This window comes from Grammomys surdaster, unplaced genomic scaffold, assembly GCF_004785775.1.
Source record: "Grammomys surdaster isolate TR1022 unplaced genomic scaffold, NIH_TR_1.0 126039, whole genome shotgun sequence".
NCBI lineage: Eukaryota > Metazoa > Chordata > Mammalia > Rodentia > Muridae > Grammomys > Grammomys surdaster.
Window position 1 is genome coordinate 1,317,286 of NW_021620852.1, and position 22,839 is coordinate 1,340,124.

A 22,839-nucleotide genomic window follows, 5' to 3' on the forward strand; every position below is an offset into this window, starting at 1 on the left:
GACTTGAACAAATCGAACCACAACCCAAAGTGGCATACTCCAAAGATGGACTCCTACAGTCTTTCAAAGGTTTAATCCAGCTCTCTATCCCCCACCTTTTGGCAAGTTTTGTAGTTAAGAATAGAATTTTGGGTTTCCCTGGGATTATGCTTGCATCATAGTAAGCCAAAGTTCACAATTTTTGGAGTCGTCCCTTCAGGGAATAGTTTGCTTTTTAGCTGGGTCAGGTGAGGCAGAAGGCAGTGTGTCGATATTGCCTAGCGGATTTTGAGACAATCAAATCATATTCAGTGTGCTTAATGTAAAACAACAGGGCCCTACGGAAGAAAGCTCCACCGCCAACAGCAATTAGCAGTTCGGCTTCCTAGGCATAGCAACCGGAAATCAGTTTTGCAGCATTTGGATCTGGCTGAAGCATCTCTGCAGCTACAGTAAACCTGCATGGACCAAAGCGCTGTCCTCGGTGCTAAAATCGGATGCGCAAGACTGGAGGTCTCTAAGAGGCACCAGGCTGCCCGGCTCTGAGCCGCCTTTCTCGGCACCGCGCAGAAGCTGCCAGGGCTGTGCGGGGTGCGGGGAGCTGTGCGGGGGAGGGGTGGGTGCGCGAGCTCGCTGCCTGCCTCGAGTCGCGCACGCGCGCCCGGGACTGCCTGCCCCTCTCTGTGACTTTCCTGTGTGTGTGTGCGTGTGTGTATGTGTGTGTATGTGTGTGCGCGCGCGTGTGAGAGAGGAGAGAGGGAGAAGAGAGCTCGAGAGAGGGTGATTGTGTGAGTGCATGGGAGGGTGCTGATATTCCCAGACACCAGGACCACAGCGGCAGCTCAGCTAAAAACTGCATTCAGCCAGTCCTCAGGACTTCGGGAGCAGGGACAGGACGCAAGGCATCAACAGCCACCAGCTAGACCTGGAAAATAAGGATTCTTCTGCCTTCACTTCGTGTTTTTAGCATCTCTTTGCTAAACCTCAAAATGCAGAGGATCTAATTTGCTGAGGAAAACAGTCAAAGAAGGAAGAGGAGGAAAGGGAAACGAGAGGGTATTTTGTGGATGCTCTACTTTTCTTGGAAATGCAAAAGATTATGCATATTTCTGTCCTCCTTTCTCCTGTTTTATGGGGACTGATTTTTGGTGTCTCTTCTAACAGCATACAGATAGGTAGGTACCTTTTCTGTTATGCCTTTGAATTGTGCATAATTTGGTGGTAATCTTTGTTCACAGTGAGCAAATTAATTCATGTCATGTAGACTTATGTCATACCTTGACTGCATTCCAGATTTAAACTACCTAGAATATACATGATTTTCTTAGGCTGAAGCAAAAAGAAATGACTATGCCTTTTGACACAATAGAGGGGAAAGAATCTGTTCATTTCTGACCCCGGGACTGCGTTACTTCTGCCTTGAAAGCATCTCCTAGTGTGCTCAGATTTTCGGGGTTATAAACGCAAAGCTTGAGATAAAAAAGGAAAGCATTTTAGGTCTTCAGACTCTCCTCCTAGCCTTAGACCCGTTGGACACCTTTTGGACGTCCGACCCTTGCTGCCCAACTCAGGATGTTGATTAGAGCGGTTAGTGTGAATAAGAGACTGGGGCTGTTGGGTGCTAGCATCCCACTCTTATCTCTCCAGGGCTCTGACAATGTTCTCTTGCTTGCTAATTTTTCTTTGCAGGGGGGCTATTTCCAAGGGGCGCTGATCAAGAATACAGTGCATTTCGGGTAGGGATGGTTCAGTTTTCCACTTCGGAGTTCAGACTGACACCCCATATCGACAATTTGGAGGTAGCCAACAGTTTCGCAGTCACCAATGCTTGTAAGTAATGAATATTCATGTCTTTCCAGTGCTGCACAGGGAAAGCAAGCCTGTGATTGCCAGTGAAGGATGGTGTGTGTGTGTGTGTGTGTGTGTGTGTTCCTGGTTTGTCATGTGTGGGTGGGAGTGACTGCACACGCGCGTGCGTGTGAGGGTACAGAGAGAAGGTGGCTGTAATCTTTGGGACCCCCACTGGCCGGCGGGTGGTGAAGTGGAGACAAAAGGCACTGAACAGTGTGCCAATATGTGCACCCTAAAATCTGGGGTAGGGGTTGAACTTGGACTGGCCTTTGGAATTCAGGGGGTCCTTGCTTGATTCTGGCGCCTCCAAAGAGGATCTCCCAACCCCCTCCCTCTTGCGCGCCTGTTGGCACTCTACCAAAAGAGAACATGCTGTTCCCCAGGGCGCGCTGTGGGACTGTTGGACAGATCTCATGCCTTAGTCCTATAGCCTGGCGGAGCAGCTTCGACATGCAATCCCCGCAAGCCCCACGTCGTTCTGTTGCACGGGACAAGTTATTGCAATGGTTGTGGAGTTGGGCTCGGGGCTGTTACATAATGCCCACCCGAGGGGCGCGGGCACGAAACTGACGCAGGCCCTGACTGGCGGGTGTGAGCGGGCATGGAAGGGATGCTAAGAGAATGGAGACCCCGAAGGACTGAGAATGCGGGCAGCGGGGCATGCTGGTATTGATGGGGATGGCTGCCAGATACAAACCTCAACCTGGTCGCCAGCAGAACAGGGATGAGGAAGGCTAGGACCAGAAGCTAAATGTCTTCTCAGTTCCCTGAAGCTACGCCTAAGTGGAGGCGAGGATGGCCTGAGTGCTCGCCGGCTGCGCTTGCTTTGTTCCAGGGTTGCAGGCTCTGGCAAAGGTGACTAGAGACTGAGGGTGACTGGGAAGCGATTCCATCCAACTGAGTTTTAAAATCTGAAGAAGTCGCAGAACAGCCATTTTAGCCTTTGCAGTTTTCAGTATCAGCCCCTGGCCTCTGCGTAGAGATCTGGAACTCATGAGGACGCCCTGGCAAGGCTTTGGGCAGAATAACTGGTGTCCAGTTGCTGGGCAAGTGTGAGGTCGCCCGAGGCCGGCGACCAGGTCCCCACGCTGAGGCAGCATCCTCCGCGCTCCCAGCTGCTACCATTTCCGGCTGGCAGATGTTTCCTGCCTTGGTGTTCTCAGCTTCCATTCCATAGATAACAATTTGGAGGAAGATTTGCAGGTGGTTCACCTCCCACTTTGGTTCCCCTGTAACAGAGCGGAAAATCACCAGAGGAAATGCCCAAGGCAGTGTTCCCACAACCGGTTGCCATCCCACCCACGCCCCCCTCCCCCAAAGCCTGTCATGTACTCTGTGCTTTAGTTCTGTAACAACAGGGACATCAACAGGCCAGATTGCAAATCCTGTCCCCAAACAAATAAATGAAGAAATACATAGGGTGATAATGTGGTTCTGGTCCTCTGACCTCCACATGCCCCCTCCAAATAAGTAAATGAATAGAATATTAAAATGTAAAAGACGATCACAGAAAAGTACTTGAATACAATAAATTTTATTACATAACAGACACAAAGAAAATGTTTTCAATAAATGTGAAAGGCGTCTGTAATTGTCCTATTTACCTATGGAATTAAGCTGTTCCTGTGCTACCAAGAAGTTCCTCTTTCTTGTGAGTTACAGTTTGACATGCTTGTGTTGAATTTTACCCAGCTACATTTGCATGTACAAATATAGTATCACAATGCCTTGCAAAGAGGGATTGTACAAAGATTCTAAAATATTGAGACATTTGAAAATATTTAATAATCAAGAAGGTGATTGTTGATAAAAATAATGAGATGAGCTTACTGGGAAAATAACAAATGCATCGACCAAACTAAACGAATATTTCTCTATTCCAACAGGTGTTGAGCCACTGTATTGGGGCTATTTAAGGTTCAGAGATTATAGTTTGTGTGGCATGTATCCTCAAGCCAATATCGTTGAATAGGTTTATTTCTGCTATAAATTGTACTGAAATAAGATATGTGGTGAGAGTATGAAACATGAAACAAATACATAGTTTTCTTTTACATACTGAATTTCATATACCTGACCATAGTTTTAAAAACCAGTACATTCAAGTCTTCATTTTTTTAAAAAATAGATTTTTTTCTTTAAAAAAAATCACTGAAGCAAAAATTTTAAAGTGTACATTCCCAGATCATAAAGCTACCCCACCCACAGAACAGTATACCAGGCACCAAGATAACACGAGGAAACGATCAAAACAATGCCCCAGGAGAATCCAAGATCTTGACTTTGCAACTCCAACGCTGTAAGCTTACTGACTGCTAGAGACAAATAACTACAGGCAAAGTTACAGAAATGAGGCTCTGTAAACAGAATTTTCCAGAGTCCACATTTGCAGGTGGTGAAAAGTCAATTTACATTTTTATTTATTTTCTCCCTTTCGAATTTTCAAAACTTGCAAAGACAAATATTTACATTATTATTATTATTATTATTATTGGCTAAGGGCAGTAGAACTGGTGCAATTAATTTAACTCTTAAAGGGAAGAAAGGAGATAGGAGGAAAAGAGGCATATGTGTGAAGCACAACCAAAACAACCACCACTTCCAGGTTAAATAAATAAATAAATAAATAAATAAATAAATAAATGTCTCTGTTGCCTACATGTATGAAGGTAAACGTGATCATTTAGAGTCGGCTCTGGGTTTTATCCCAGTGCAAATAGATAATTTGTTTCCTTGCTGTATTTAGTCATCTTTCATCCAAGGGATGCAACAGCATTAAGTACATTGACAAATAAGATCAAAACATCTTTCCCCCATTTGTTTCCGGAAACCTAAGGAGGTCTCCTGTAATGACAATGTTGAATTATAGGAATTACTAATTGCTGCTTCTGAATGAGATTATTCTTTATCTTAATTAGTTTGGAGAAAAAATTAATTAAGATTTATTAGTTAAGAAAGCAAAAGCTTTAGAATTAAGGCATATCATTTTGACAGGAATGAATCTGCTTAGTACTTTAACTGTATCTGTGAGATGGATACTCCTACTGAGGAACATTGAGGCTGGCACAGAGTTAAACATCTAAGTATGTCTACTGAAAGGTGGAAGAGTTAAATGGAAGGAAGTCACTTCATTCTGATGTAGAATGTGCTCTGCTGCACTCAGCTCCCACACCTTTTCAGCCACAACGGATGATGAAAGTACCTGTTTGTTCCCATTTGTTTCCATGGATACCAGAGAAGACAAAGACAGATTTCCAATGTTTCTATTTTTCTTTTTTTCTTCTGCCTTATTTCTTTTTCTTTTCAAGACCTTCTCCTCTCCCCACTGCTCCCTTGCTCCCTCCTTTCCTTTCTTTTCGGATAATTTTTCAAATGAACGTTTAAACAAGCCTTTATCATGAGAAAAATTTAAAAGCTAAAAGAAGAGAGAAATTTGAGACTATCATTTTAGCAGGAGTTGAAAGCAGTTAGATACCTCAGATTCCAATTCTCCACCCATCCATCCATCCATCCCTCCCTCCATCCTTCCATCCATCCATCCAGTACCATTTCCCTAGTACCTTCGAATTGCCAGAGAATAAATGAGTATACTCCCAATCACAGTTGCTTTCTGGTCATTTACTTCAGTGGTCTTTCTAATGGTTTTGAAAGACTTGGAAATGCTATGCTTTTCATAAGGAGTAGCCTCTGAGGTCTTGTATAAGTAGCTTAGTATGAGTATGAAAAGGCACTCTAGCAGTTCTTCATGAGTAATTCATCATAGTAAGAGAAAAATCTCAATTTTTTGAGAAAAGATATTTATGATTTTATGTATTTATGATTAAGTTGATATTTATGTTTCTAAACACACTGTAAGGTTAGCTAACAAAACTAAGAGGGGATTTTAGAAATTTGTTAAGTATTATATACTATAAATTATTTTAATCAAATTATATATGTCATTAATTAGAAAAACACTTAAAGAGGAACTTTCTAAATAGATTATACATACAAGAATTTTATATTGTAGGATTTGGGGATTAAAGAATAAATAATAAATTTGCTCACATGAATCTGTTTCGATTTATTCTAATGGAGTATTGTGAAAATAAGCATTTATCTAGCTAATAGTAACTTAACATTTTTATATTTTAATTCTATAGTGGTACATAAATTATAAAAATTTAAAAATTACATAAAATAGCGATTGAAATTTTATTTTTTCTCTGAGCCAGCAGATGGAGATGTTGGAGAAAAGATTGTGCTCCATCAAACTGCTGCACACACTGAATACCTTCTAAGGCCTCAGAAATGAGTTTATTTGAAGAAATGGAAAACATGTAAATTAAATATAATTTGAAAGAATCAATGACAATACCATGTTTGGAAATAATATTCAGTAAATTCTTTAAGAAACAGATTAAGAGTTTATTTTTTAATTAGAAATTTCTACATTTTCTGCATACTTGATCACAAACACATTTAGGAATTGCATGAATTATAAAGACACATTAAAAGAGAATTCTAAAATCATTTTTACAGGCACACACACATTTGTGTGTGTGTGTGCATGCGTGCGTGTGTGTGTGTGTGTGTGTGTGTATGTGTGTGTTTATCAGATTTTAAGTCTTATTTTTTACCAAATATCAGTTCTGAGGTGTCTTTCCTATCACTGGATTTTAGTACTGAATTATTGAGATTGTATATCTGTGTTAATTAAATTATTTAATGCTTGATAGCCTTTAATACACTGTACATAGAAGGAATCCTGTTTATTTAGGGCATATGTGTGTATCTATGCTTTTAATTATAGAATTACATAGCAATTGATTGCTTGTTCCATAACATATAGCTTTTTTCCTTAAGAAATATACTGAAACTACCATTACTAACATATATACAAGATTTTAAAGAAATCAGAACTAACTTGGATGCTGTTATAAGAAATCATGATATGAAGGAAACACCTGTTGCCCTTTTAAATATTATTATAGTCAATTAAAACATGAGAAGCAAATCGCTCATTGATATAAAAATAGGTAATTTATTGTTGAATTATTCGTATTGAAAATTTTGTCCTTTACTTATTATAGGAAGCTCAAGAAAATTGAAGAACACAGGACAGAAATTAGATTGTAGTTGGTTAAAATAATCGTATTTTGGCCTGAAACTTAGTATGTAAATGAAAATCATGACATGAAACTATAGCATGCATATGTATTTGACGGTTATTTGATACTTTACTGCTTCCATCTGGAGGATATTTTGTTTCACAGCAAATCTGTAGAGGGGCAGGTTACTACAATGTGACACTGTGACAACACGATGCTGATTCAGGAGCTCTCAGGCTCTCTCAACATCTAGGGAAAATCCCTTGAAATTTTTCAAACTATGTGAAATCTTGACAAATGTAAAGAAACGAGTGGCTGTTTGCTTATTATTCCAGTGTTCCAGACACTGTAAGAAAAGTCAGCAGACATAGTTAACCATAGAGCGCATTCTATCACAAGCTAACAATTAAAGTGATATGAGGAACAATTCTTTTTTTCTGGTCTTTTTATCTTGCATTAGAGTCAAACATTGGGGTTTATTGGTCTCTGAGTAAACTATTCCACTCCCCCCTTTTTAAAAATATATATGATTGTACTGAAGATTCGACGGATCCTATTGAAAGAATAAAACATTTTTAGTGACAATTTTTAGTCAAAATTTCTGAGATTATCTCAAGTGATTTTAATAATTATCAAACTTGTTATAATGTTGTCCCTCTTCCATAAAATTGGCAAATGAACTTTTGAGCTCGATATTTCAAAACTGATCATGATTTAAAATTTTAAATACATGTAAAGATTTTTGAAATGATATTTATCAATTTTGAAGAAAAGGCATGTTTTCTTTTATCCTTTTAGTAACTCTCCAATGGTGATCTGCTAAGACGTTATACAGAATAATTTTTTTGCATTCACTCTTTTAGTGAAAAAAAAAAGTGAAATGTCCAGGATTAAAAATTTGTATTTAGAGAATATCTTGAAATGAGAGGCATAGTTTCTTGTTTAGGGTCAACTACTCTATTAGTGGTGTATGTTTGTGCACGTGTGTTTGTGCATGTGTGTGTATCTGTGCATGTATGTATTATGATAATTTTGTATACATGTCCTTTTGGTTTTTTTCTGTGCAAGTGGTTTATCTTTAAGTTATTCTCTAATAATTTTGCTCTGTTTTTCATTATGTTGCTAATTATTTGGGGTATATTAACTTATTATATTTTTTTCACCTTAGCCTATTAATTGGATCAACAGTCTAAAATGTGCTTACTTTTAACTTACAGGTCAAGGCTAGGAAGAGTTGTAAGATTTAATATGTTGAAATTTATAACAGTCTTCAGCAGAATAGAGCCAGGAGAGTTGAGAAATACCAGGCTGACTTCAAAAAGATTTTTAAGTAAAGAATTTCTTATGCTATTTTGATTTATCTATATCTTACACCTAAAAAAAATTTCTGTGTCAACAGCCATACATGTTTTTATTAATTTTAATATTTTTAGACTTCTTCAGATATTTACTTTTTTAGTTTTGCAAAATCTATTTAGTGGTGAATTCTCCAGGTTTTTTTTTTTAGTTATTTTAGTATTCGAAGTATGATAAAAAAAAAATCTAGGTTGGACTAAGGTTTGCCCAAATTTTTGTCTATCTAAAGTAATGTGAATAGAGCACGGTAATGCTGTAGTACTCCCTTCCCCTCACGTAAAGTTAGTTCCAAATGTTTTCCTTTTACTTCTTTTTATGTCCCTCCAATGCTGTTTCTCTGATGGATGTCAGTAAGCCTCAGAAAATATCCCTACATCATACATATTTTAGTCTAGTTTTCTAAACATCTAGATTCTACTATAGACAGGGACAAATACATTTATATAATCCAAGACTAACTATTGGCTTTAATAAAACATATGTGTGTCTTGTATAATTCTTTATCCACATGAAAGAATATAGACAAAATTATTCATTTCCATGTTCAACACTGAAGTTTGGGTTACATAATTTCACATCAGAAAAGATTGCATTAGCCCATTAGTCTTTTATGGCTGATGTTAACCCTCATTCAGAGTTTTGTTTCTGATTTAGCATCCACTCACATTCCTCTAACATCCACCCAGTTCCTGCAGTGAGAATGTCAGCCACAAGATTATATAGGTTTTGTTTCTTATGTGTAAGTAGGACTGTCAGGTTGAAACAAATATCTCCAGGTCAATGAAAATAGTCTCTGATGTATTTTGCAAATACCATATGTAAAGTGTAAGAACATAGACCATGAAGAGCAAGGGGACAATCTCAAGCACTGGAATTTGGTCACCAGGAAAAGCTGTAAGAATTAACTTTCGGGTTTCCTCCCTCTTTCTTCCTCAGCCATTACTTTGATTTGATGTTTGCTTCACTTTGGCCTTTTCTGGAGTGAGTCATCTATACTGGCATAGAGCTTTTTACAAATGTTTGAATTCTTGTTGTAAGATTAATTTTGATATGCTATAGAAATGATTTACCGTGTGTAAGGAGAGTAAGGTAAGGAGGCAGTGTGTCTACTCCTTTGTCAAAACACAACACTGAGATGTTTTATCATTCTGAGATGGGAGAGAAAAGCCACCTTTGAGCACAGAAGATGAAACCATGACAGAAATGTTTTGGGAGGTATCATAGTTTAGGAAACAGTTGACATATATAGCTAGACTGTAGCACCATGGGCTCCTTAGGTGCAGCCATTCCCTATCTGTTAGATAAATGCCTGTGGGCTTATTTCAGAAGATAAGGAATAGTCTATATCAACACTAATGGGGCATTTCTCTTTATTCAACATTCACACACATACATATATATACACATACATATATAAATATAACAACAATCTGGCTACTAAAGAGACATATTTTAAATTTTAATTACAAAATTTAACAATAAAATATTTTAAATGGAAATTCATTTTAATATTTCTAATACTTGAACTTCTAGTAACTCATGAGTATATTTTTAAAAGTTATTGATAATTCTCAAATATTTTGGTCTCAAACTTTGCATCTTGACTCAGCCTCCCACTTAGTAGGGTTAAGATCATGTTCAACTGCTACAGACAAAACTAACTTTAAGAGAGTAATCTGAAAGAAAGTTTTTAGGATAATACGATAAATAATTTCATTATGAAATATAAGGTTGCATTACGGGGAGAATTTGGTCAATTTGTTTGAAGACATTGTTAAATAGGCTTTCATAGTGCTAATTTGAAACAATGAAGACACAATTATCAAGAGATTTGTGTCTGCTATTTGTCGTGAATTACATGTTTTTAATGGGGCTATTCATTTGCAGTAATCCAGATAACACAGAAATAGTTTGAATAATGGCACTTCATTTGTATGTGAGACATTGGCAAAAGAAAGTGGTATGTTTAGAGAAATATTTGTGTGTGTGTGTGTGTGTGTGTGTGTGTGTAGAGAGAAAGAGAGAGAGGGAGAGGGAGAAACAGAGACAGACAGATACAAAGACAAACACAGAGACACTGAGATTTATTAATTTTTCTTAATATATTTTGTGTCACATCACATTTTTTGCTCACATTATCTTCTTTTGTGAAATGTATTTCATATTTGTGAAGTGCTGAATTTCAGTATTGTTTGATTTCTGTGAAAGAGGGTGAAGATTGCTGTATAACATCTTAGGTCTTTGAAATTTTATAGTTTAACTCATTCATTTACAGTGTTTTACCTATTAGTTTACAGGACATTAATATTTTTCATACAGAGAGACTGTTTTGGGGTGAAGGACCATAATTCAAATGTTATCAAGAATGTAAATAGTTTTAGCTCTTTGCAGGAAAAGTTCATAAAATCTTGAGGTTTCTATCTTAGAAAGAAGTAAAGGGTTAGCACCTTAGTGAAGATCAAAGAAGGATTTCTTTTGTGAAAATTAAGAAAGAAACACCGCAAATTTCTGGAACCCACAGCTCTGATGCCCAAGCAACCTTGGGGCTACATTCCAGTTCTGTGGCTGGGTGTGGACACTGAGAAGTTGCTTTTCAGGTTCTCAGTTTTCAGCTTTGTAGAAGCCCACCATCCTTTACAGGATTGCTTGAAGATACAGTCATAAAACCTGGAGTGATGAACTTGGCCACATATATGTACAAAACAGCAAACTTTTATTGTTACTTTCTTTAGTGGATGTCTTTGTTGATGAGTTGCTAATAAAGGCAAAGACACATAATGTCCTATTAGTATCATTTTGTAGAGCTTTGACACCCAAGTGGAACAAATGGTTATTGACAAAAAGAAACTACCAAAATCAACCACAGGGACTACTTCAAATATAGTGTAGATTACAATTGGATGTGAATGACCATCAAATTAGAGTTCCTGACATTGAGTAGGACTGCATTTCTCCTTTTATTGTGTATTACACCCCAGAATGTTGAAAACTATTTTCTTTAGTATACCTTCCTACCCTAAGATTAAGATGTCTCAACATTTTACAGAATCTAGCACATTTTAGATTCCCAATCTTTGTCTTATTTAGTTAATTAAATTATATTTATGTAAATGAAAGGCAGTCTGGAGAGTCAAAGGTTTGAATTCAGGATGAAATAGGCTTGAAAATAATTAGTTTCATTGGGCAATACATGAGATTTATTCTGTGTAAGATAAGGTTCACTTTCCTGTCATATTTGATAATACAATTAGAGGTATTGAGTGGTAAAATGAATGTTCAGATGAATTTGTTACAAATGAGTCAATAGACCAGAAGTAACGGTTGTATTTTCTTATCATTTTTAGAAAAGTGTTGAGAATGTATTTTCTGGAGTAACTTTATAACTTTGGCATCTCCCTCAATCACATCCCTTTTTCCATTTCAACAGATAAGCAGGAAGACCTGAAAATTGTGCGTAAGTTAAATCATAGGCTTACACTATTCATTTACCCTTCCACCATTAATTCATTTAAAAAGCAACAGTGAAGCTGTAAGGTTCCCATTAATAGAAAGCAAATAGACACAAGCCAGTTTCACTTTGAGCTCTCTTGGGAATCAGCAGTCTGTAGGTTGTTGATGGCTAGTGAATCCTTTGTCATATTCTTTTGACAGTGTGGACTAGTAGGCTTTATTTGCCTGCTTCTCATCTGCTAAGATGTGTGGACAGTTTAAAAAATAAAGGTAATTACTTTACTTGTTTTGTGAAACATAGACATCCGACTAGACTCTTAGTCACAACAATGAGTGAAAATAGTAGAATCCTATCTAAGCTTTCTTAAGATTCTAGAATAATCATTGCCTCAGTTTTATGTTACTTTGTTATAGTCAGCAGCTATATTACAATAATGTAGTATAGAAAGAATTTGGAACATATCTACTAAGACAAATCCATATATTGATAAAGAAAGCTATACATCATGAGTTCAGAATCAAGGCTGGGGCAAAATACAGGGCATAAAAGAGAAATACTGGTCTGCTGAGTGTCAAATCAATCTTGTATGCACCGAAAGCCATCACAGGATTTATCTGTCTGTCTTCTTCAAACGTTTTGTAGATATCTGTTCTATGATGCTTACTTCAGTAATGTCAAAAGTGACAATAACAAGAGAGGTTCATATACTGGAAACTATTGGTTGTTCAAGATGTCTATGCCAAAAGAAGTTACTAATTATTCTATACCATCTAGGGAATCTTATTATATTAGATGGTGTACTTATTGTTTCTAGCACATTTATAAATTTTATGATATGCCTTGGATGGAGAAATGAATCAAAATATCTTATAAGTGTAACCAATAATTGCCAATCTTGTGAAGAAAATATAAAATTGATGTTAGAGGTGAAAATCATTGTTTTAAATACTGCCTTTTCACATATTGTTGAGAACAAAAAAATGTTTTCCAGTTGAGAATGCAACTGTTGATAACTATAATAATTGCAGATCTTTAAAAAGATTTTGATTCATGTTTGAAGCAACAATTTACTATTTATTTTGTGTGTTTTTATTTATCCTTGACTGTCACAATATCTTTAATACGCTTTGAATTAGCGCAGACAAGTTTGTTTGCTTGTCCTTAAATAAATGAATACAAATAAATGAATTTTGTTCTTTATAGAAACTAGTTTATCTTGGTGCTTAATAATCAAGCTGTAAGTTTTACAATGGTAAGAGTTGTAGCATATTTTCAAAAGTTAATGTAAATAATTATTCTGAATAAGCTAAGGAACACAAACCAAACATCCTATCATCATAACCTTAGTTCTAAGACAAATGTTATATAATACAACCATTGATCACACAGCAATCAAAAAATGTCTGGTGTAAAAATCCTGATTTTGTCAAAAATTAATTTAGCTTTTATGCATAATGAAAATAAAAAGAAACTAAGCCATTATTGGAAATATATATTGCAGTTTGGGGTGAGTTAAAATTTAAGCTATACAGAAGTATTGAATTTAGACTTTAAAGGCATTTATAGCAAGTCATGTAGGATATGGGAGAGAAGAGGAAAACTGGAGATAAACAGTGTCTTCTGGACATGATAGGATTGCTGCCAAGGTGTGCTTGTTTACTAGAGAAATGAGATTCAGTTTCCTTAAAGTTTCCTTAAGGATATGGTCCTGGTAGATCACACAGTCCAGTGGTTGGCTTATACACGTGAGCATAAGGGTAGTACAAATTGGGCTGAGAGAGAGAGAGAGAGAGAGAGAGGGAGAGAGAGAGAGAGAGAGATTTTGAAGGTAGGGTAGGGGGAAGTGGCCCTATAGAGTAATACAAACTGAAATGTCAAGTCTCCATAAAAACACAAACAAAACAACAAAGAAACCCAAACAGTCATGGGTAGGATCTGTGATTGAGGAATGGAGAGAGATCTGGGGCGTGAATATGATCATATAAATTGTATGTGTGTAGTAAATATTCAAAGAATTAAGACATTATATGGAAAATTATGTTCAAAGTAACTTACACATAATTTTAAAATGTTGCAAAGGGGATGTAATTAGTATTAATTCTGCCATTCACCCCACCTATTTGTCTGAGATAAACATTATCAGAAGCTTCTAGAAATGGGAGAATAATATAGTTGGTTTTTTTTTAATCACCTCTTGTTTAATGTAAGTCAGAATTCTTTATTATTAGCACAGCTTGCCTTCCTCGTACTTACTGCTCAGTAGGCTGCTATCCATCCTGAATTTTGTTAATGAATCTTTCCTTCTTCTCCTGTCTCATTATTTAAATGACATGATTTACATATGCTGAAGGCAGAATCCAGGGCCATGCACACACTAAGCTAGTGTCAATCACTAACCTGTATTCTCTCATTCACTGCCCATTTTAATTATCTGTATATAAGACTATAGAGTAAACAGTTACAAACATAATAAATTGCAGACAAGTAGTAGCAATTACAATTTTTCTTTAGATGTTTAAAAGAATAACACTTTATATTCCTATTTAGGATGCATACATTTCTTGTACTGCCTGTTAGTGCTCTATTTAAACGGTTTAAACTTTGGCTACAATGTATCTTATGTAAATTTTAGGTCAGAAGACACTATTTGTATTCCTGTATATGTGTATCTGTGTGTAGGTGTGTGTCCATAAATAAAATATATACCTTTTTATCATAGTTTTGTTTAGTATGTGTCATGTACATTTTGTTTTATTGATACATGAAAGTAATACACATTTCTACCCACCCTTGCAGACCTTTTGTCTAGTTCTCTGATTTTTTTTGTTTATTTATTTGTTTGGTTAGTTGTTTTTCAAGACAGGGTTTTTCTTTGTAACAGAGCCCTGGCTGTCCTCTCCTCCATTTGTAGGCCAGGCTAACCTTGAAGTCACAGAGATCCCCCTGCCTCTGTCTCCCTAGTGCAGGGGTTAAAGACATGAGCCACCATGCTCGGCAGTTCTCTGTCTTTTAAAACTGCTCACAAATAATGAACTCAGTTCACATTTTTATGAGTATATTATTTATATTGTATATATTCAAATTTAGAAATTGTTTTACTGTGTATGCTTTTCATGCTTTGAAAGCATGAAGTAAAAAGGATTTTTCTACTATGTTATGTACAGAGATAAAGCTGCTTGTGCTTTTATTTCATATCCTCTGAATTCTGATTTTTTTGTTTCAAAGGAAATCATTTAATTTATTTATTATGCATAGAAAGGCCAGGAATCCAGCTTCATTTTTCAGTTCATATGAACAGTTGTCAAATACATAATAATTCTATTTTATTTTCTTGATTTGTAACCTATCAGATATACTTTTCAATTAAACAGTTCCTCAAAGAGTTAAAAGCAAAGAATTTGCACTAAAAAAAAAAAAAGATCAGAACTCTATTACAGTCAAAGGAATGTAAAGTTATGCAAGATATTTGTTTCCTAAGGAGTGCAGTTATCATAAATTGGACTTTTATGTTGCAAGGTCTCAGATCAATAAAAGAGTGTGTCACAGTTTGAACATTAGTTGAGCCCAGAGGGATAAATGGAAGATTTTATTATGTTTTTTTGGCTCATGTCACAGCACCATTACTACTTAAATGTGCTCTTGGTTTTGCATATTCTCTAACCCATATCAAGTTTAAGTAATGGGTTGTGATTATGACTTGGTTTCTGAACATTACTTTGAAGTTAATTCAGTGTAGCAATCTGCATGTGCTCACAATGTAATCTTTAAGGAGCATAGTCCATATGTGACAAATGAGTGGAAATTATCTCAGATTCTCATGGCTATATCAGCCAATGTGACGTTTCTTTTCCCTCTTGTCTTGAAACCATCATTCTCTAAAATACCCCAATGTGAAGCTATATGGTGGAGCAATGGAATTTGAACTGAATCGCTAAAGAAAATGTGAAAGTGTTACATGCAGCAATAAAAATCTTCAGGTTATTTTACAGGACCTGGCAAGGATGCTGTAGTTTGGGTCTAATATCAGGGAAACCTGTAAATCTTTAACCACTTTATTTTATGGAACTGTGAATGTTGCTTGGCCTTGGCGATAAGGCTGAAGGTGAGCGAGCATCTGGAAGAGAGTTTTTTGAACCACCTTTCTATGTGCATTAAGATGGAAACATTTTTATCTTTCAGTGTAAGGTAAAGCAATATATTATATTCAGTTTCTACGAGGCTGTAGTCATCTCTTTATACTTGAGTACATATTTTCATGCAGTTAGAAAGAATTTTTCCTGGAGGAAGAGAAAAATATGCTTTTAGCAGCAGAGTTTCAACACAGAAATTTGAAAAATTATTTTATGAACAACATAAATTCATTTCTTCCACCACCCAGTGAGATTATTCAATTAAAAACATCTTTGAGATATATTTGTTTTATTTTATGGGTATGGGTGTTTTGCCTATGTGCATGTCTGTGCACCACTTGTATTGCCTGTTGGCTGTTGAGATCAATCCACCGGAACTGGAGCTACAGATGGTTATGAGCTTTATTGTGGATACTGGGAATCACACCCAGGTTCTCTGGATGAGCAGCCATTGCCCTTAACTGCTGAGCCATCTCACCAGCACTGATTATTCCAAAATTGGTGTAAAAATCTTCTGTTGCTCTGATTGAAATGTTATTCGTAAATGAATTATAACTATTAACCTAGTTAAAAAATTTCTTTAGAAATGTTTTTTTGATATTTTATTTATTTACATTTCAGATGTTATCCCCTTTCCCCATCCCCTCCAGTAACCCCTTATCGCATGTCCCCTCCTCCTGCTTCTATGAAAGTGAGCCCCCACCCACCCACTCCCACCTCCCCGCCCCCGAATTCCCCCACACAGGGGCATCCAGCCTTCTCAGGACCCAGGACCTCCTCTCCCACTTATGCCCAACAAGGCCATCCTCCCCTATATATACAACTAGAGCCTTGGGTCTCTCCCTATGTGCTTCCAGACCCTGGGAGCTCTGGTTGGTTGATATTGTTGCTCTCCCCATGGGGCTGTAAACCCTTTCAGCTCCTTCAGTCTTCACTCTAACTCCTCCATTGGGAATCCCATGATCAGCTTAATGGTTAGCTGAGAGCATCCGCCTCTGTATATATCAGGCTCTGGCAGAGCCTTTAAGGAGATTAGCTATATCAAAATTTGGAAACCTAGAGAAAAATATGTATAATTTTACACAAAAGATTAATTACTATTAATAAAATCTTCCCAGATATTTTGCACTTATTTTTATAGGTAAACAGTTGGTAACATTAACACCGTTTGAAAATTCAATTTTATGATTTCATAATATTTATTTTGACTAAGGAATAAAATATCTCCCACCTTTATTTTGAGACATTTGAAACCTCATTTAATCTAGTATGAAATATTGTTGCAGATTAAAATTCTAAATTTTCCTAACTCTTATAAGTCTAATATTATTGCTGGGGCAAAAGCCATAAAATGTTTAGTTAAAGATTTCTGATTGTTACTCAAAGAATTCTTGCCAATTTCTAATACAACCAGCACATAGACCACGAAGTAACTAGTCTTTCAGGTCCTTGGTCAACATCACTGTTAAAATGTGAATCTTTTATATATTTGATATCTAATAATCCCCATATTAATTTATGAAATGATTTTTTATGTTTAGTGCACATTAGTGTTTAATAAAATATTTAATTAAGGTCTCTGTCCAATTTTCACTAATGTAATTTTTTTATTAAGTTGTTTACATTTAGTTATTTAAAATAGTATGGATAGGTGGGACTAGGTGGCTTCATGTTCAGTAATTTGCTGCTATCCTCTACTAAGGACCACACCACTTCAGCTGACCTATCTTTGCTTAACTCAGCTGGGCACACTCCAAATCCAAGTGTGGGAAGAAGACTGGTGAGCTTTGCATCCAGAAGGGTGCTCTGTGCTTGAGACTGTTAGCGATATCCACAACAGATATCAACTTTGGTCAATAAAAATCTTTTCAATTGTTGTCACTGGGCTCACTATGATTTCCTCTGATTTAAAGAGATAGTAATTTTGAATATTATTACTTCAAAGATTCATAGATTTAGTTTAGTTGTGGAAATTTTATTCCCCATTAAATCTACACTTACTTAAGACTACAGGCAACACCAGAGACTACAGAAAACCCTGGCTTGTAACAATGACACTGTGATATTGCCATGCTTGCTGTTTTCCATTATAGTTTCTAGCAATGTACTGGACACCATATTTCTTTTTATAGTTGTAGATTGCCTTATAATAGTGCACTGAGTTGACAGGATTTGGGGGGTAAAGCTTGAGAATACATTACTTTGCATTTATGATTATTCAGTTCAATATATTCATAGTATATCTATAGGCTTACTCAAAGGCTAAGGTATCAGTGTTATTTATATAATTATGTACACTTAACATAGTTATTATTCACTCTAGAGATAACTATCATAATATTTTTGGGTTTCTTGATTTTCCAACATTTTCTTCTTTCCTAATGTTTGAAATTGTCAAATGTCTTCATTATTTGTATCTTATGAAGTCCAGATGCCTGAACAGCTATCTATGGGTGACATGGTCTCTGTGTTGTAGAAAATATATTTATTTATTAGATAATCTCTTAGTATACTTTAAATTCAATTTTATTTATCAAAATACATATCTTTAAAACAATTTTATATATGTATATGTCTACTTAAACTCTACCTTATGTATTATATACATGTATTATTTTAATGAGATAAGTGATTGAATATTTTTCTCATGGTGTCATTAATATTTTCTTCTTACTCATTCATATTTTTATTTCCTAGAAGACATTTTAATTTTTTCTCCTAGATCAATTATGTCATACTTTGTAATAATTTATCTAGGCCTAAGCTATATTATTTTCACATGTATTTTTATTTAAGTTCTTTCTTTTTCTTTAAATTGTAAATCATGTTTTCAAAAATATAATATGATCAAGGTTTCTCTTCCCTTGATGTTTCCTAGATTCTGTCCACGCTCCCACCAACTCCATTCCACACCTTCTTTCTCTCTTTCTTTAGGAAAAAACTAACCAAACAGGCAAACAAATAAAGAAAGAGACAAGCACATATACACACTCTCAAACAGATGAGAATAGGAAAAAAACAAGAAAAAAATGAGAAAATAAAAAACACACTCATAGACATACCATATACCACACACACACAAACACACACACACACACACACACAATCTATAAAAACATAAAACCAGAAACCATAATATAATTAAAGTTCTAATAAAATGCAATTTCCTAAACAAAGCAATATGAAATATGAAAACAACTCTACAAAAATATCAATGAGTTCATTTGTGCTGGACATCTATGCACTAATATTTTAAAATATGTTTCTAGGCAATTGTTGTTCTGGATTAAGGATTATAATTAAATAGGCTTAGTCATATGATTGTTTTATCTCCTTCATAGTCATCATTGACTATCTATGACCAGCTTATGTGAGTTCTTGTAATAGGATAGTCTGTTTATTAGGGTCATTGAAGTTGGGGTTATTGAAGAGAACTAACATTTCTCATGGCAGATTCAATCTATTTTATTTTGATTTAGTAGTTCTGCTTAGTGTTGTAATGGCTGTATATAAGGCAGCTGAATTATGTTGAGCTGTCTGACCTGCTGCCACCAATTCTGACCTGCAGCTGGGGATGTTGGGAAGGATGCTGAGTAAACTTTACTGGAATACTACCTCATGATTTCTGCTTTGGTGTATGCTCAATTCCAAGTTGTGATGTCTGGCCCAACAAGCTTTCCTTTCCTCCCAGCCCAGCAATAATCTAGAAGCCAAAGAATCATGCTTCCTTTTAAAGTATATTGTACAGATTCTTTTAAGGGGACAAAAATAGTCCTTAATTGCTTTGGAAAATGGAATTCATGAATGGAATGTTGCACACTATTTGTATGTAAATATAATCATTTTAAAGTTCAAAATACCCCATACAAACCCTTTGAAAGAACAAAAAACATCTTTATTTGTTGTTGCTATCTCTTGGTTTTAGAGACAGAGTCTTACTATATAGCTCACACTGGCCTAGAACCTGTTACATAGCCTGGGCTGACCTAGAACTCCCAATCTTCTGCTTTTAGCCTCTGAAGTACTACTGGCATAGAAGACATAGATGTGTGACTGCATATGAAGAATAAGCTTTTGTTTGTTTGTTTGTTGTTGCTTTGTTTTTTTGAGATGGGTTTCTTTCTGTGTACCATTGGTGTCCTGGAACTAGCTTTATAGACCAGGCTGGTTTTGAGTTCATGGAGATCCACTTGCCTCTGCCTACTGAGCACTGGGATTAAAACATGCACCATAACTGCCTGGCTAAGGATACATTTTTATAAGTGATGCTACATTCATATATGCATCAGTCCTGTTGTAGCTGGGAAAATGCTGCCTCCTTAAAATTGTCAATTACTTCTGCCTCCTACATTTTTTTCTATGCCTTTTCCCATGTAGATTCCTAGGCTTTCAGGAAAGGGATTTGATATGGACATCCCATTCAAGGCTGAGCATTCCAAATTCTCTCACTCCCTTCACATTTTGCCGTCTACTTCAAGAAGTTTCTCTTAGGAGGGATGACAATGTCATGACCCCAGTAAACAGACTATCCTATTGCAAGGACCCATATAATCTGGGCATATGTAGTCAATGATGTCTTTGAAGGGGATAAAACAATCAGATGACTTAAGCCTATTTAAGTATAACCCTTAATTCAGGATTAGAATAGGTTAGCTTTCTATGTAGACAAACAAATGGATATAATAGAAGTTATTCTGTTTTATGGTAGTAAAAATATTTAAAGTTACAGTGTAAATTGATAGGTAGCTAGTCTATGTTTGAATGTTTCTATTAGAGTAAAAAGAAACATTTAAAAGGAGAAAGGAAAGGTTTATCTTAGAAGACATAATGATCAGATACAGAAAATATACTTGGTCTATGTGAAGATAAATCAAATGTGTCTCTGTGAGTGATAATGAAAACAATCCAGAAAGCAACAGCTAAACCTTAAATCATTTGTATTTACTAATTAGTACTTTTTGACCACTGTTGCAATATCTGTTAAATTACAAACATTTATGTGTTTTAATTTCAAAATTAAATTCTAAAAATAAAACTTATAAGTATTTTTATACATAAAATGTAAGGGCATACCGTTTGAATCTATCTATCTATCATCTATCTATCTATCTATCTATCTATCATCTATCTATCTATCTATCGTCTATCTATCTACATACATTCACACACACACACACACACGGACTGGCATGGTACCATACACTTTTAACCCCAGCATTCAGGAGCTAGACGCAGGTGGATCTATGAGTCTGAGGCCAGTCTGGTCTACAAAGCTAGTCTCAGGACAGCCAAGGCCACACAGAAAAGCTCTGTCTCAACCATCCCACCCCAAAACAAAATATACACAGTTGATTATTGAAGACTTGTTCAGCTTCCAAATTTCTTGTGAGAAAGGGCTAAAGGAAAGTCATGTCAACTGTGCATAATTTGCTATTATAAGACACATCACTGCCTTCTTGTGCTCAGTAGAGAACTTCCCTTTTGTAGAAGAGCATTATGGAAAAAGCAAAATCTCCACAGAAGTATATCAGAGAGCAAGAAGCATGGTACCTGATAGATTTCAACAAGGCACTTGTTTTTTGGTAGAAGAGCTCAGGTACAAGAGTAGAGTGTCCCTTGTGCAGCTGGTAACATGGGTAACAACTCAGTATTCTCCAGCTATATCTCTTAACATAGGCTTATAAGTAATGATTTGGTAGTCGTGGGTATATTTCATGTGCAGAAAATTCATAACTACAGGATGTGTGAATAAGAAGGATTGAGTACAATGTATGCGAGTCACTGTTGACCTTGCCAATATTATTATTTTAATAATCTGATAGTGCTTAAAGAATTTTATCTTCTTTGCAATGCTTGCAATTCCCAAGGCTGAAAAGGATCTTGGATTTGGAAGTATTTGGATATGAATCTGATTTCAAACTCTCATAAAACTGATCTGAAATGAAAATTCTTGAACTTATAAAATAAAATTGACCCCAGAAAGCTGAAGGAATGTGAATTTTATTGTATTTTAATTTTCTTTCATGAAAATCCTCTATGTTGGAAATGTCTAGATCAGAGGATATTGAGCTCCTTTGAGATACTAAGCGGTGCGACTAGAATTTTTTCTCCCATTTCTGCTTTTTCTGTACATCTCCTTATAGAAAAGCCAGAGTAACATTCTAAAGAACATGATGAGCACTGAAGGGAATTGAACTTTAGTTGACTCTCTGCAGAGTAGGAACAGCATTTGGCAATGTTTTGTGATGGCAACAATGGCTTGTACTTACTGGTCTATAATTATCACTCATCTACCATGAAAGGACATGGACATTGGAGACAGGACATTTGCTCTCATGGAACCTCCATCAGCAAAGAATCAGCAAGCAGCTATCAAATCAACAGAAGAGTTTACCAGGGTAACAGGGTGGAGCAATTAGAAATAGATACCATAGTAGATAGGCTGGATAAGGAGGGGACCAAAAGGAGGTAAGGTCCTACCTGAGGTCCAGTAGATGAGAAGCAGTAACATAGAGGAGGAAGTGGGAAAAGTCCATCTCTGGCAGAGATAACCAGAAATACAAAGGCTCTAGTGATAAAATACCCTTCAGCAGGATTTCATAGAGGCGTTTTCTTAAGGCTCCTTCTCTTCAGATGAATCTAGCTTGTGTCAAGTTGATATGAAACTAGAAACCACAGTACTGACTTGCCTTCTATAAATGAATCAACTGAGTAAAATAAGTTCAAGTTTGAGATCTTCAATATGCATCCCTAACTTGCTGCTACAAGTGTTTTCTAAATAGTGACTCTGCAGTTGACTTGTGAAACTTTTCATGGTGAATGATACTGAAGATTATGGCCTGGTTGGCTTGGACTCAGGAACTCCATTTCTTTTTCTTTTTCTTTTTCTTTTTCTTTTTCTTTTTCTTTTTCTTTTTCTTTTTTCTTTTTCTTTTTCTTTTTCTTTTCCTTCATTTCTGTCCTCCCTCCCTCCCTCCCCCCC

At 36.0% G+C, this 22,839-nt stretch overlaps 1 protein-coding gene across 3 annotated transcripts in view; it reads left to right on the plus strand.

Annotated features, from left to right (window-relative positions):
- The first annotated feature begins 1,066 nt into the window (after positions 1–1,066).
- Gria2 (glutamate ionotropic receptor AMPA type subunit 2) overlaps positions 1,067–22,839 on the plus strand; it is a 107,049-nt gene continuing 85,276 nt past the window's right edge. For all 3 annotated transcript variants that reach the window (XM_028754909.1, XM_028754910.1, XM_028754911.1), the window contains exons 1-2: positions 1,067–1,154; positions 1,669–1,809. In XM_028754909.1, coding sequence (XP_028610742.1) covers positions 1,067–1,154; positions 1,669–1,809 — 229 coding nt within the window. The remainder of the gene's footprint in view (positions 1,155–1,668; positions 1,810–22,839) is intronic.